At 43.1% G+C, this 13,037-nt stretch overlaps 1 protein-coding gene across 9 annotated transcripts in view; it reads left to right on the forward strand.

The window, feature by feature from the left end:
• Snx10 (sorting nexin 10) overlaps positions 1 to 4,209 on the forward strand; it is a 62,798-nt gene extending 58,589 nt beyond the window's left edge. For all 9 annotated transcript variants that reach the window (XM_052173735.1, XM_052173733.1, XM_052173732.1 and 6 more), the window contains 2 exons: positions 2,465 to 2,677; positions 3,128 to 4,209. In XM_052173735.1, the coding sequence (XP_052029695.1) occupies positions 2,465 to 2,677; positions 3,128 to 3,203 (289 nt within the window). In that variant the 3' untranslated portion in view covers positions 3,204 to 4,209. The remainder of the gene's footprint in view (positions 1 to 2,464; positions 2,678 to 3,127) is intronic.
• The last annotated feature ends 8,828 nt before the right edge of the window (positions 4,210 to 13,037 follow it).

Consider the following 13,037-nt stretch of genomic DNA (forward strand, 5'->3'; position numbering starts at 1 on the left):
TTGTTGTTATTGTTATTTGAGATGGCCTCACAGTGTTGTTCTGGCTATCCTGGAACTTGGTTCTCCTGCCTCAGCTTCCCAGGAGCTGGGATTATAGGTGAGCACCGCCACTCCAAACTCTAAAAATTTATATTTTAAATTTTACATTGTAAACTCTCCGACTGCAAAGTGAAAACATGAATATATCCTAAAGTAGTTTTTTCTTTGTTACTTTCAAATTTATACCCGTGCAGACCTGGTGGCCTAACCTTAGCCACCAAGACGCAAGAATTAAAAAAGTAAAACCCTGCTCCGCAGGCCAGTTGGATCTGCACTTTCTCAGGCCCCGTGAATGTGAGTATTCAGGCAGGCCATCCTGAATACTTTTCTTTCTTCCTGTGGAACTGTTCTCCCTCCTTCCCCTCATGTCCTCCAGGTGGCAGTATTCAGCAGAAAACTGGGAACTGAGGCGCCTAATGTGCAGTCAAATTGGAAATTGAATTATGGCAGAAGAAAAGGGACGGTAGCCTTGAGGTCTCCATCAGCCTGGACTCTGATCACTTTTGTTTGCGGTGCCCATGTGTTAGGTATCCAGCGAGTTAATAACAGCACGTGAGCCGTTCAAGGCTCAGTAGAATTGCTTTAGACATGAAATAAAGCTGAAATGAATTTGTGTCCAATATCGTTGCTATTAGCGTGCATTACTTCTGTGCTGTAATGCCTCAAACCATCTAAAATCAATTTTAAAGATCACCCATTATTTTATAGAGAAAATAAAACACATTTCCAACAGAAGCAAAGCCGTATGTACAGTCCTATGAACAGCCACTTGTCCTGTGGCTGGTGGGTAGCTACCAACAGGCGGCCACCGGAAACGCTTGGCTAGGACGTCACAGCGGGTCCAAGTTCGTAGCATGGGCTTGTTGCTGTAAAGCTCTCTCCTAATTTGAATTATTTGGGTCGTGATTAGAAAGCACTTGTAAATGAGGAAGATGGATTTTAGTGCAGAGGCTTTTCCTGTGTGACCAATGCACCTTTCTCAGGCAGCAGGGCCGTGTTCTGGGAGGACCAGGGCAGAGGACACAGAGTTGAACACTTAGATTCTTTGAGATTTTCTCTTTGCAAAGCACAGTACTATTGCTTTTGTTCTTAATAAAGTACCTCTTTCCCCTCAAATTACTTTGTAAATCTGTCGAAGCAAAGGGGATGGCTGGGTTTTGCTTGTTTGTAGACACTGCCTTCTTCAAGAAATAATTGTATTCTTTGGAAGAGAAGGATGTGGTATTGTGATGTACTTGGTATTTAACAATATTGCTGTCAACGACCAGAAAAGAATCACTTTTCTAGTAACTTGTTTAAACGTGCAGGATACAAGGCAATGTTCATTTGGCCTGAAATGTATAATCTAGTCTGGTATGAGAAAATCCCGTGTCAGGCAAAATGACTTGTGGGTTGTAGTGTCTTCTTGCCTTTAGGTCATACATTGTGGTTATGGTATCTCTTGTGATATCACCACTGAAATGTTAATACTTAATATTATATATAAAAAATATTTGCTAAAAGGATGTGAAGCCAGTTTTCAGTGAAGTATGACGGGATACTTTGACCTGATTCCCTATTCTGGGACACTACAGAAAAACACACACGAGGCTGATGATATGAATTTGATTTGACCACGCTAGATTCCTGCTGCAGGGGTTGATTTTAATCTTCCATCTGGTTCTCATGTGTTCGCTGAAATGTGTGCTGTCTTTAATAAGCTTCAGTCTGTCCTGTTGGATGGCCAGTGTGTCCTTAGCACCACCTTGGCCTACTCGGGAAAATGGCTTGGGGTCAAGTTTACCAAGTTACTATTTTGGCAATATAGAGACACATTGCTGCGGAGGATTTTACAGAAGTTTCTAGTCAGCTTTAGGTGTTAGAAAAGCCACCTCAAAGGAGCCCTTGTCAGCTTGTACTTAGGTACACAGTGTACCAGTAAAGGTTTAAGGTGCAGAATGTGCTGGGGAGTGTATTGAACTTTTCATATAATTTTAACGATAGTTGAAAGTTTTGATGTTTCTTGACAGCTTGTCCAATAAAGACTGCCACACTCATGCGCTATTGGCCATAAATTTTTAAAAGTAGAATAAATTTTTATAACCATGTAAGCAAAGTATTCCCATAATTAATCCACATGGTCCTCACAGATGGTTAAATTGAAGAAATGCCCTTGAAGTTATTCTTTTAACAGATGTTCTCAACCATTAGCTTTGTGTTTTTACTCACCTAAGATTCCAAATAATTGAGTAAAAGTTAGCATATGCTTTCGCGACGTTAGTGGGCAGAGCCCAGCATCAGGGTAAAGTTCTCTAGTGAAGAGATCAGTAGTACAGTTTGTAAGGGTGGCCTGCCTTCTACCCATCTCTGCCCCTGCCTGCCTGATCACCAGTTATTTTCTTTTCTTTTTTCCTTTTTCCTTTTTTTTTTTTTTTTTTTTGCCCAGAGTCCTGCAGAATGCACTCTTGCTTTCCGACAGCAGCCTCCACCTCTTCCTGCAGAGCCATCTGAGCTCCGAGGACATTGAAGCATGTGTTTCTGGGCAGACCAAGTACTCAGTGGAAGAAGCCATTCACAAGTTCGCCTTGATGAACAGACGGTTCCCCGAAGAAGATGAAGAAGGGAAGAAAGACACCGACGTGGAGTATGATTCAGAGAGGTATTCCTTTACGCTTTGATTTAACAGACACATTTATATAACACAGTGTCCATGTGTATGCACATATATATACAGACACATTTTGCTTTTTGTTGATGTAATAGTAAGATAATGAAAAAATTAATTGACTGAGATTTTATTGAGCTGTGACAGCTCATCATAGTGGTCTTCACACACACCTCCACACTGAATTAATGAATGCAGCAGAAATTCAATTATCTGCATTCTGATTATGTGACTTTCATTTAGTCAGACTTGAATTATTCGCGTTTAAATTATCTAGCTAAAAAAATATCCAACTGCACTCCAAATGGCTAATTAAAAGTCCAAATTTCCTGTCTCTCTTTGTGACTGGAGATAATTAAAGTTCCCCTCTGTTACTCAGGCTTTGAGTGTGTTGTGAAAACCAATTTCCTCTTTTTATTATTTTCCCCCTCTCTTCTTTTCCAGTTCATCCTCTGGGCTTGGACACAGTAGTGATGACAGCAGTGGATGTAAACCGAGCCCAGCTCTGCAGGAGTCCTGAGAAGGAATTCTAGGGCTTAGGAACGGGACTGTGCCCAGCCAGAAGGAATGCTTGCTTGTAATAGATTCTTACCCAGCGCCACTGTCAGCATCCTAGGTAGTGAAATTCTTAAAGTGGTGGGTTATTATTATTAGTTTTATGTTGTCCGACTCTAGCCGAGCTTCTGGGTGAAGCTATAAGGTCTGTGAATGCCATGTGACCCTTTATTGCTATCCAATACTTGTAAATATGATCCTGCTCTCCAGTGAAAGGAGTTATGCTATGTATACACAGTTGCTCTTAACTGAATTGTGAAGAGCTAGGTGCGTTAGCAGCATTTAGAGCCAGACAGGGCATCCTTGGCGTATCAGTGAGAAGTTGCTGTAAACAGTGTGGGACTGGAGCCAGAGCATGGAGTCGTGGCGCAGCAGACTGCCTGCCGCTCTGACACGTGGCTCTGGTTTGTGGGGACTTCTCTGGAAAATACTTTGCCTTCAGGTATTTGATTGAAATATTTAAGAGTATTTAAGCTTTCCAGTATACTGTATCATGTGTAAATGGAAAATGTGTCTCACAAATAGAGATGTACTAAAAAAAAAAATTTACATCTTAGGAGGGAAAAAACAAGTCTTTGTAATTTTGCTTAAATTTGCCATACACAGATATAGAAATACATTCTCACCGTCCGAAATCAGTGTAAGCACGGCTTCTGGCGACAAGTCATTCTTTTACCATTGTGCAATTAGGAACGTAGCTTATGATTTATTTTCTGTCATTTAAAAAAAATGTACATTAAAAAAAAGTCACCAGGTAACTTCTGTTGGGGGTGGCTCCTTGCTGTTCATTTCTTCAGTTAGAAGAAGGTTTTTATAAGAGTTAATTTTACTCATAAATATTTCAGTAATTTGGGAGTGGAACTTGGGTTACTCAAGTCAGAGCTCATGTTCGAGAAGTGAAGCCCTTTCTTCTTAGGTGTCTCCCAGAAGATTGGCTTAATTTGAATAAAATAACTTTTTTTTTTTTTAAAGTGGCTCAAAGATAAGGTGTCTTGGGTCCACCATGAGCTTCCAGTTTCGGACGAGGCAGCATTTTTCCTGGGATAATTAGCCAAAGGCTCCCCAGAACCTTCCCAGGTATCTCTGGGAGCCAGCGGAAGGATCTCTCACCCAAGCAGGATAACTTGTTGCTTCCAATGAGTGGCTCCCACTCTCCGTGCAAAAGCTGTTGCAAAAAGCAGCCATTTACTTGGGTACGTAGAGTTATTGCATTAATAAAAAGTTATTGAAATGTCCTTTGAGATGCTTGTTACAGAGAATTGTAAAAACGAAACAAACATTCAATTTGGAATAAGAATGATTTTTTTAAGTTCTGTCTGAAATATAGTTAAACTTCTATAAATATTTTGATTTATGTCTTATTTTAGATCCTGTTAACCGTGTCCTCTAATTGTCTCTATTTTAATGCCAAAAGGAAGCGATTCCATTACGCAGCTGTATGTAAAGTTTCAGAGCAGCCCTCACTCCTCAGCAGCATAGATGAATTCATACCATTTATGCTTTATGGCATTTCTTGGAAAGCATAGATTGTGACATCAGTTATCATACTACTTCTTGGTGACATAATGTAACCTTCGAAGTTACTGTGAAGTGATGCTTCATGTTTGCTCCGTAAACTCCACAGTCACTGTTTTCACATTAAACATGAAAAAAAAACCCAAACCTTTGTTCGATCACTTACTTGACATAGGAGAATATATTTCTTTTTTTACTTACTGGTGATTTCTTATTGAAGAGCTTTGGTAAGCTTGGTGTGATGCTCAGTGTGGTTGTATTTGCTCTGCTTTTCCTGTCATAGCAGCTGACAGGAGTTTCTTCACACTGACTTTCTGGGGAGGAGATATTTAGATGAACTTCAGTTTCCAGTGGGTCCTGTGCTTTCATATGCTCAAGTCTGTAGGAAAGCAAGTAGCGAAGTATGTAACATGTAACTAAGCAGAGGATACATTTAGTGCTCTTTCTAATTAAGCTTTAAGAATCCTAATTCCGGATGCCTTATGGTTTACATGCAGCAAAACTTGATTTTTCTAGAGTTTTCTGCAGACTTAGCACCGGGAAGGTCATAGTCCTCTGTATTTTGTTTTAAAGTTGGCTTTATAAGTGGCTGAAGGTGTCAGCAATGAGAGTCAACAACCTGTTACTTAAGACTTAAAGTCTCCGGCTGGGCAGTGGTGGCGTACACCTGTAATCCCAGCACTCTGGGAGACAGAGGCAGATGGATTTCTGAGTTCGAGGTCAGCCTGGTCTACAGAGTGAGTTCCAGGACAGCCAGGGCTATACAGAGAAACCTTGTCTCGAAAAAAAACAAAAAACAAAAAAACAAAAAAACAAAACAAAACAAAAAAAAGACTTAAAGTCTCCTTTGCTAAAAAAGTGATTTTCATTGTAGTTAGAATTTTCAGTTTAAAAAAAAACCACTAGGGGAAACCACAAATGTTTGTCGTCAATCATTTGTCATTCCTTAAGATACTAAATATATTTTGCCAGAGCTCTTCAGGTCTACTTCAATTTTCAATCCAATACAAACAAGTTATTAGCAAACGTGGAGCAGCAAAAGCATAAAACTTCTTACACGACATTAAGAATTTAATCAAATTTATTTAGTTTATCCATGTTATATCCAGTGGTGGCAGCTGGATGTTGTTTTGAACCCAGCTTCTTTATTTCAGCACTTCTTTAAGGGCCTATTATCAGGTTAAATGTGTACAATAACGTTGTCAGGATTGAGCCTTTTTCATGCAAGGCCTAATTTTTTTTTTAAGTACAAAAATTAGGAAGGCTTATTCTGTTTCCAAATCGTCTTCCTTTTAATATTTAAATTAGTTAGCTGGTGCTGGATGAATACAATGGTGTCTTTTCCACAGAGAAAACATTTATTTCAATACAGTTTTGTTTCGGAAGAAAACCATTTCTTAATTTGCTATGAGCACATTTTCAAGCATAAAATGTCTGAACTTAGTTGTGGCAACTTGACATTCATTAAAGGCAGAGATACAGCTTTCTTTGCAAGTCAAGAAATGCAGACATTTTAATAAAATGGAACTAAAAATAATTTAGCATGTAAAGAAACAATTCCCTTGGATTTTGATACATTTACAACGGATTTGGGGCTTTGTTCTTGGCTGCATGCATTTTACAGTCCAGTCATCATTGTCAACCCTTTAAGTCAAACCCTTTTCCTCTTGCTGGAAACTTCTAGGTCCTTGTTAAAAACAGTGCATTGGACACTAATTTATTTTAGCAGCGCAAACTCTTGTAGTTCATGACCCTTTTCCTTCAAAATTCCAAAGACTTATTTTCAAAAGATAAATTAGAAAAGAGGGAGAGAAGAACACTAAGCTACAAAAATGTCTGCAGAATCCACTCTTTAAGCTAAAGAGAAGCAGAGATGCTGCCGAAGCCAGCAAGCTCTGCGTGGCATAGCGTGGATTTGTCTCTTACCTGGGCCTTCTTTATAGCTCAGCCCCACCCCCACCCCCACCCCCACCCCCACCCCCACCCCATGGGCCTTAGCTCGGCAGCCCGCAAGCTCCTGCCATCCCACGCATGCTCCCACTTCCTTGGTTGGGTAACCCATAGCAACCGCCCTGGTAACCCATAGCAACTGCTCTGCGGAACCAGGTGGGGGATGGGAGGAAGCCATTTGGAGTGGGCGGGTGGAGAGCGATTTACCACGGCCCACCTGCCTCGGGCACCGCCAGCGTCCCGCACCCAGACAGTGAGGACCAAACAAAGCCACCGCACACGTGCCGGGCGTGGGTGGGGGAGGCACGTGGGCCTTTGTTCTTCAGACGCCGCCCGCCAAGAGTGCACATGGCTCCTTTAGCTCCAGCCTTAGCAGACCCCACGCTGCGCTGTGCATGTATTCCCGGAGCCTAGAACCTTCCAGACCGGAGCCCAATAAACGTTCTTCTCACGTCTGACCCGGTTGCGCCCCGGAGCGGGACTTTTGCCCCTGGGGAAGAATTGGCGTGCGTTAGGGTTCAGGGTAGCGCGTGGGGGAGTTGCAAGTCCTCAAGTTTCTGAGCCAGATCCCTTGAGGCTGACCGGTGGTGCGAGGCCACGGGAGGACGGACGGGGTCGCTGTCGGGCAGCGTGGCGCGTTGATTCCCTGCAGTCTATGCTCAGAGAGAGCATCATCTGCCCGCTTGTGCTCTCCAGACTTCAAGCCTGTGGTGAGATGGGTCAGGCTATATTTGCATCGGGCCACAAAGCAAGACAGAGCGGTGAAAGGGGAGATGGCACTAGGTGTTGAGAGTCATGTCACAGCAGATCACCTAGCTGGGACTCCAAGCTCATTTGGACATAGAAAGGAAAAGAAAACATTTGGCCCGGATAATTTTATGGCCTTCTGAGTCCGTTCTATTCTCTGAGCTCAATTCTATTCTCTATAGGTGCATATCAGTTATAAATCTAAATAGCAAAGCCACTAGGAGCATCCTTTTTGTCAACAAGAATGACACATGTACCTTATACTCTTGTATAATGTGCCTATCTTTTCTAGTTAACCAGGTCTAGTGTGGGTTACATGTTAATACACTCTTAACACCTGACGAGAAGCTGGACTCAGATTTTGATCCTTTCATTCAAAAAAAAAAATTCCACAGTCTATATTTGCTAGTATTGTTCTTAGAGGAACTGGGTTTATTTTCACAATCACAACCTTCTGGCTCTTCGCGCAGAGCATGGGTACGGAAGAGTCTGTATGCACTGTTAGAGGCAGGGCCGGGTGTCTCCTTACCCAAGCTGCTGCTCAGTACGGTTCCAGCCCTCAGCACGATGCTGTGTTAGGAGCCCGTACTTTAATTTTTTTTTTTTTTTTTTAACAAAAGCAATTACAGAAAAGTGCACATTTAACGTGTGACATTTAACATTTTGCCGTGGCAGGCAGCCTCCACTTAAATGGGGCCTTTCTTCGGAACAACAGGAGCCAAAAGGCCTTGTGTCACGGAGTAATGTAAGACACAATCTGGGCTGCAAACGCACAATGAATCGGGAAGGATTTATGTAATTAATTGACCAGTCTTAACCTGTTATCGTGATGTAAGGAATTTGGAACTCATTAATTTGGGCTCTGACAGATTTCATATTAGAGCTGGCAAATATGGATTGAGCCTCTTATTCTTGTAGCAGCTGGAATTTCCATGACAGTGAGGATTACTGAAGAAGACCTATTGCTAGAGTCAAACTGCTTTTTTGCAATCAGTGGCCCTGCTCTGCATTAAAGGGATAATGAAAAATAAAATTACCTGGTATGGAAAGTGGAAGGGGGTGAGGTCACCCCACCTCAGTGTGTGGTGAGGGCAAGCATTTGCAGCCAGAAAAAACAAACCAAAAAAACAACAAAAAATTTTAATTTCAATCCTAAAGTTACTTGGTTTCTTAAGTACCCTGAGATAGAAGAGTCTTGGGGTCAAGGTCTTTTGTTGTCAACGTTAAAAAGGAATTAAAAGAGGGAGTCTTGGAGCCTCCACCATCTGGACAGAGACTGCATGAAAAAGGACTTTACAGGGCTGAAGAGATGGCTTAGAGATCAAGAACACTGACTGCTCTCCCAGAGTTCCTGAGTTCAAGTCCCAGCAACCATAGGGTGGCTCACAACCATCTGTAATGGGATCCAACGCCCTCCTCTGGTGTGTGTCAGAAGACAGAGTACTCATACACATTAAATAAATAAATCTTAAAGAGAAAGGAAGGAAGAGAAAGCTTTCCAGGGATCGGGAGTTCTGGTGTGCCTGTCCACAGATGAGCAGTTCAGAGCTCTGAAGGAGTGGCGTTCTCCAGAGCCCCCGCCTGCCGCCTTGTCAGGGCTCCTTAGCAGAGCCCACAGAGCCGGGACTTGGCGCAGAGGATAATCTAATCTGGGCTCTCTTTGCACTGTATGGTGTTAAGTAAGTCGCCCATTTGAAAACATTTAGCTTCTTTGTGATTTTACAAAAACTCAGTAAAAGCTCAACTTTCATTTTTCACTCCGCTTGACAGTCAGAAAATTGCCAGGGTTAGGAAAGGGTCTGTGAGATTAGACGGCTGCTTTCTCCCGTTCCTTGCACTTTAGGTGTCCCTTGTTACTCTTCCGTGTGATAAGGTTAGTACAACAACTGCCATAGGATCATTAATACAGATAGATAAGCCACGTCGCACATTTAAAATGTTTGCTGGGATCATTTGCCTCCCCCTGCCGATAAGGAATACTTTGGAAACAAATCCAGGGCAGGGGCACAGGATACTTAACTTTTTAGCGCAAAGGCCCAGTTGACCTTTCCTAATGCATTATTATTCATAAACACTCCTCACAGTTCAGTATTGACTGCTCATGAGATTTACTTGTACTCGTCACCTTAAGAACTTAATGCCGTTGTAACAACTTATGTTTTAGTAGAAGAAATATGGTTAATAAACCTTTGGGGAGAACAAACTGATATCCACCACGCACTCTGGAGTTTTTCCTGGTTTTCTTGTCTTTATTTCAACCAGGTGGCACAGAACTTTAGTTAGGCTGATAGGATTTCATCTCTTAGTGAAGTGGCGCGGTGAGGAATTTGGTTGGGGTGTCCTCGTTAAGGAGTGATTTCTTCAGCTTCGTCGCCATCAAAATGATGGCACCGTGATAAACACTGGGCATTTGCATCAATATTTTCACATTATCCTTCACACCCAGCAACGAGAGCGCTGGTCGTTGTGATCGATGTTATTTCAGTGGGACGGCAATGAAGATAAACCACCGATAGCAAGGCTTGGGCAACTACCGTAAACCTGACAGCGTGGGTGAACACACTCGAGGCTTATGTGCGTGATCTCGGATCTCATATGGGGATTTTTTTTTTAAACAAAGGGGGATGCAGGTGTAACTTGACAATTGTGGCTTGTTATCAGCTCTCTGTGTATACTGTTTGTGAGGCGGACAGACTGAAGCCCGGTTAACCAGAGACAGTGTTGACCAGTAGTCTGGCAAACCAGATTTTGGCCCAGCTACTGGACTATTCTTGAGGGTTCCCAACTCTCTGGACCTCCATTTCCACATCAGTACTCAAGACATCTGAGTCTCGGCTGTCCTATAGATGTTCCCTAGAGTGTTCGGTCTGAGGAAGCCAAGTAACTTTTCCTAGAATAAAAAGGGCGGAGGCTTCAGCGGTCAGCCGTGCTCCATACGCATTGGAATAAGCAACATTTAACACCAAACCATGGCTCCTCGGTGCCTCTTGCGTGTTTGCTGCTTCTTTTGAATCTGTGTGTCAGAAACAGGAGGGGACGGTATGCAGTTTTTTCTTAAACTGTTTTGAAGAAGGAAATCTAAACATCTTTGAAACTATGGATTTTTTTTTCTCAGAACATTTCTGAAGCTCTTTTTATTCCCTCTTGGTGTTCTTGAGGCCAGAGTGCAAGGGACAAGTGGAACTCTGAAACATTCCCTGTCCAGACTTGTCACCAAGCAGCACGCTTGTAAACCTAACACTCAGGAAACAGAGGCAGAAACCCAGTCATCCTCAGCTACATGGTGGGTTCAAGGCAAGTCTAGACAGCATGACATGCTGTCTGATAAATGAGTAGTCTCCTTCAAGACAATGTTCTTGGAGAGGCAGAAAGTATGGTGGGGAGTTTAAAATGAGTGCCTGAGCAAGTCTCTTAGCCATTATTCTGATATTTGCTTCTTTGATTCTGCACATGAGACTCCATGTTCAGTGAAAGTGGACATCCCTGTAAGGCATGTACGATCCCTCTGCATGTTCAGTGCAAGTGGACATCCCTGTAAGGCATGTTCGATCCCTCTGCATGTTCAGTGCAAGTGAACATCCCTGTAAGGCATGTACGATCCCTCTGCATGTTCAGTGCAAGTGGACATCCCTGTAAGGCATGTTCGATCCCTCTGCTTGCACGGGATTCACCCAGGTCCTCCCCAAAGCCCTTGAGCTTGGCCAGTTTCTGTTAGTGACTTATGATTTATAAAATGTCCTGTTGCTCTGACCATACCCACTGGAAGGTCTCTGTATTTTCGAAGTCCTGCCTTCCCCATCTCCAGATGTTTTTCTGAAAACACCCAGGACTTTATTATGCATGCTTTGTTACCTGACCATGCCTGTCTTCAGGCCTCCGCTGGAAGATGGGGACCCCATTTCACCTTGGATCGCTTTTCCCTCTTGAGCCACCAGCCAAGTGCTACAGGCAGAACACAGGGTGAAATGATTCCTATTGAAGTAAGAAGCCCACGGCCCGGCCTGAAGCCCCTTTCCTGTGGCAGGTCCTCCAGCAGCAGGCCTCAGAGCCTGGTTAGAGCCTTGTTGGGTGTGAGAATCTCCAACTCTCCTGAGGGCAAACAAAATCATCTGAGTACCAATTTTCAAGTCATAGAGACTCTGGGGGAAGTGGGAAAGTTGTTCCTTTCCTGGGACTTTGACACTGTAGTCAAAATAATAGTCTGCCCAGGACTTGCTTTTCTCCTTGACTAAAGGGGAATTCTTTGGTCATTTTCTGGAATCTCTTTCTGGGCTATTTCTTTTGGTCAATCTGTTTCTAATTTGGTTCTGTGTCTATTATAACATGTATGAGTTAAAATGTACACTTAATAAGGAAGTGGTAAATTGAAATACTCACCTATGCAGATAGTTGAGCATTTTCTCTAAAGGTCTGCTGCTATGCCACAGAGGCCCACACAGTTAGGAGCCAGGCAGGCAGAGGCAGGCAGAGGCAGGCAGATCTCTTCTGAGGCCAGCCTGGTCTACAGAGTGAGTTCCAGGACTGCCAGGGCTACACAGAGAAATCTTGTCTCAAAACAAAACAAAACAAAAAGCAACGACAACCACAACAAACAAAAGAAAGAAAAAGAGAAAAGAAAGTCAGAGAAGGAGCTTAAAGCTTGACTAAGGTCTAATGCCATTGAACAAGGGACTCTTATTTAACCCCGTAAACTTTTTTTTTTTTTGGTTTTTTGGATTTGTTTTTTTTTTTTTTTTTCAAGACAGGGTTTCTCTATGTAACCCTGGCTGTCCTGGAACTCACTCTATAGACCAAGCTGGCCTCGAACTCAGAAATCTGCCTGCCTCTGCCTCCCAGAGTGCTGGGATTACAGGTGTGCGCCACCACTGCCCGGCCCCTGTAAACTTCTTAAAAGCCTGGCTTCTCTTTCTTCTCTTTCTCTCTTTACACACACACACACACACACACACACACACACACACACACACACACGGAACATGGGCATCATACATATGGGCACATATACAGACACACACCCCACAGGGTCATGTGGGGACACACGTACAGACACACAAACACACCACGACACACATGAACACACACACACACACACACACACACACACCATTCTTTGCCACTGCTTTTCTTCCCTTTTCTACATTGCCAACCTCAGCCCCACTGGTTCTGCTCTGTCCTTGTTTCTCCACCACCCCTAGTTTTGTTTTGTTTCTTTTTCCAGAAGGACTTGGTACACACGTGACCTGCCCTCTCCAACCCACTCATTTCATTCACACTAATTCCAACTCCCACCAATAACAGTTTAGCACTGGTCTGAGTAGAAGGGGGATGGATGGTGTGTGTGTGTGTGTGTGTATGAGCATAGACTGACAAGGATGACAGTAGATGGAGTTCAGCCTGCAGCCAAATTCCTCATATGGTTTAGGTTAATGAACACCACTTGCATCTGATTTCAGCTTTACGCTTTGCAGATCTGTCTGTCAAATTTATTCCCTGACTTCAGGAGACTTGCTCCTAAAATCCTGGTGTGAGAACCAACCAGTTCCCATGGATGCCTGGATGAAGTCTGTGGTCTCTGGGCAATCCATGA

Source organism: Apodemus sylvaticus, chromosome 2 (assembly GCF_947179515.1).
Source record: "Apodemus sylvaticus chromosome 2, mApoSyl1.1, whole genome shotgun sequence".
Taxonomy (NCBI): Eukaryota; Metazoa; Chordata; class Mammalia; order Rodentia; family Muridae; genus Apodemus; species Apodemus sylvaticus.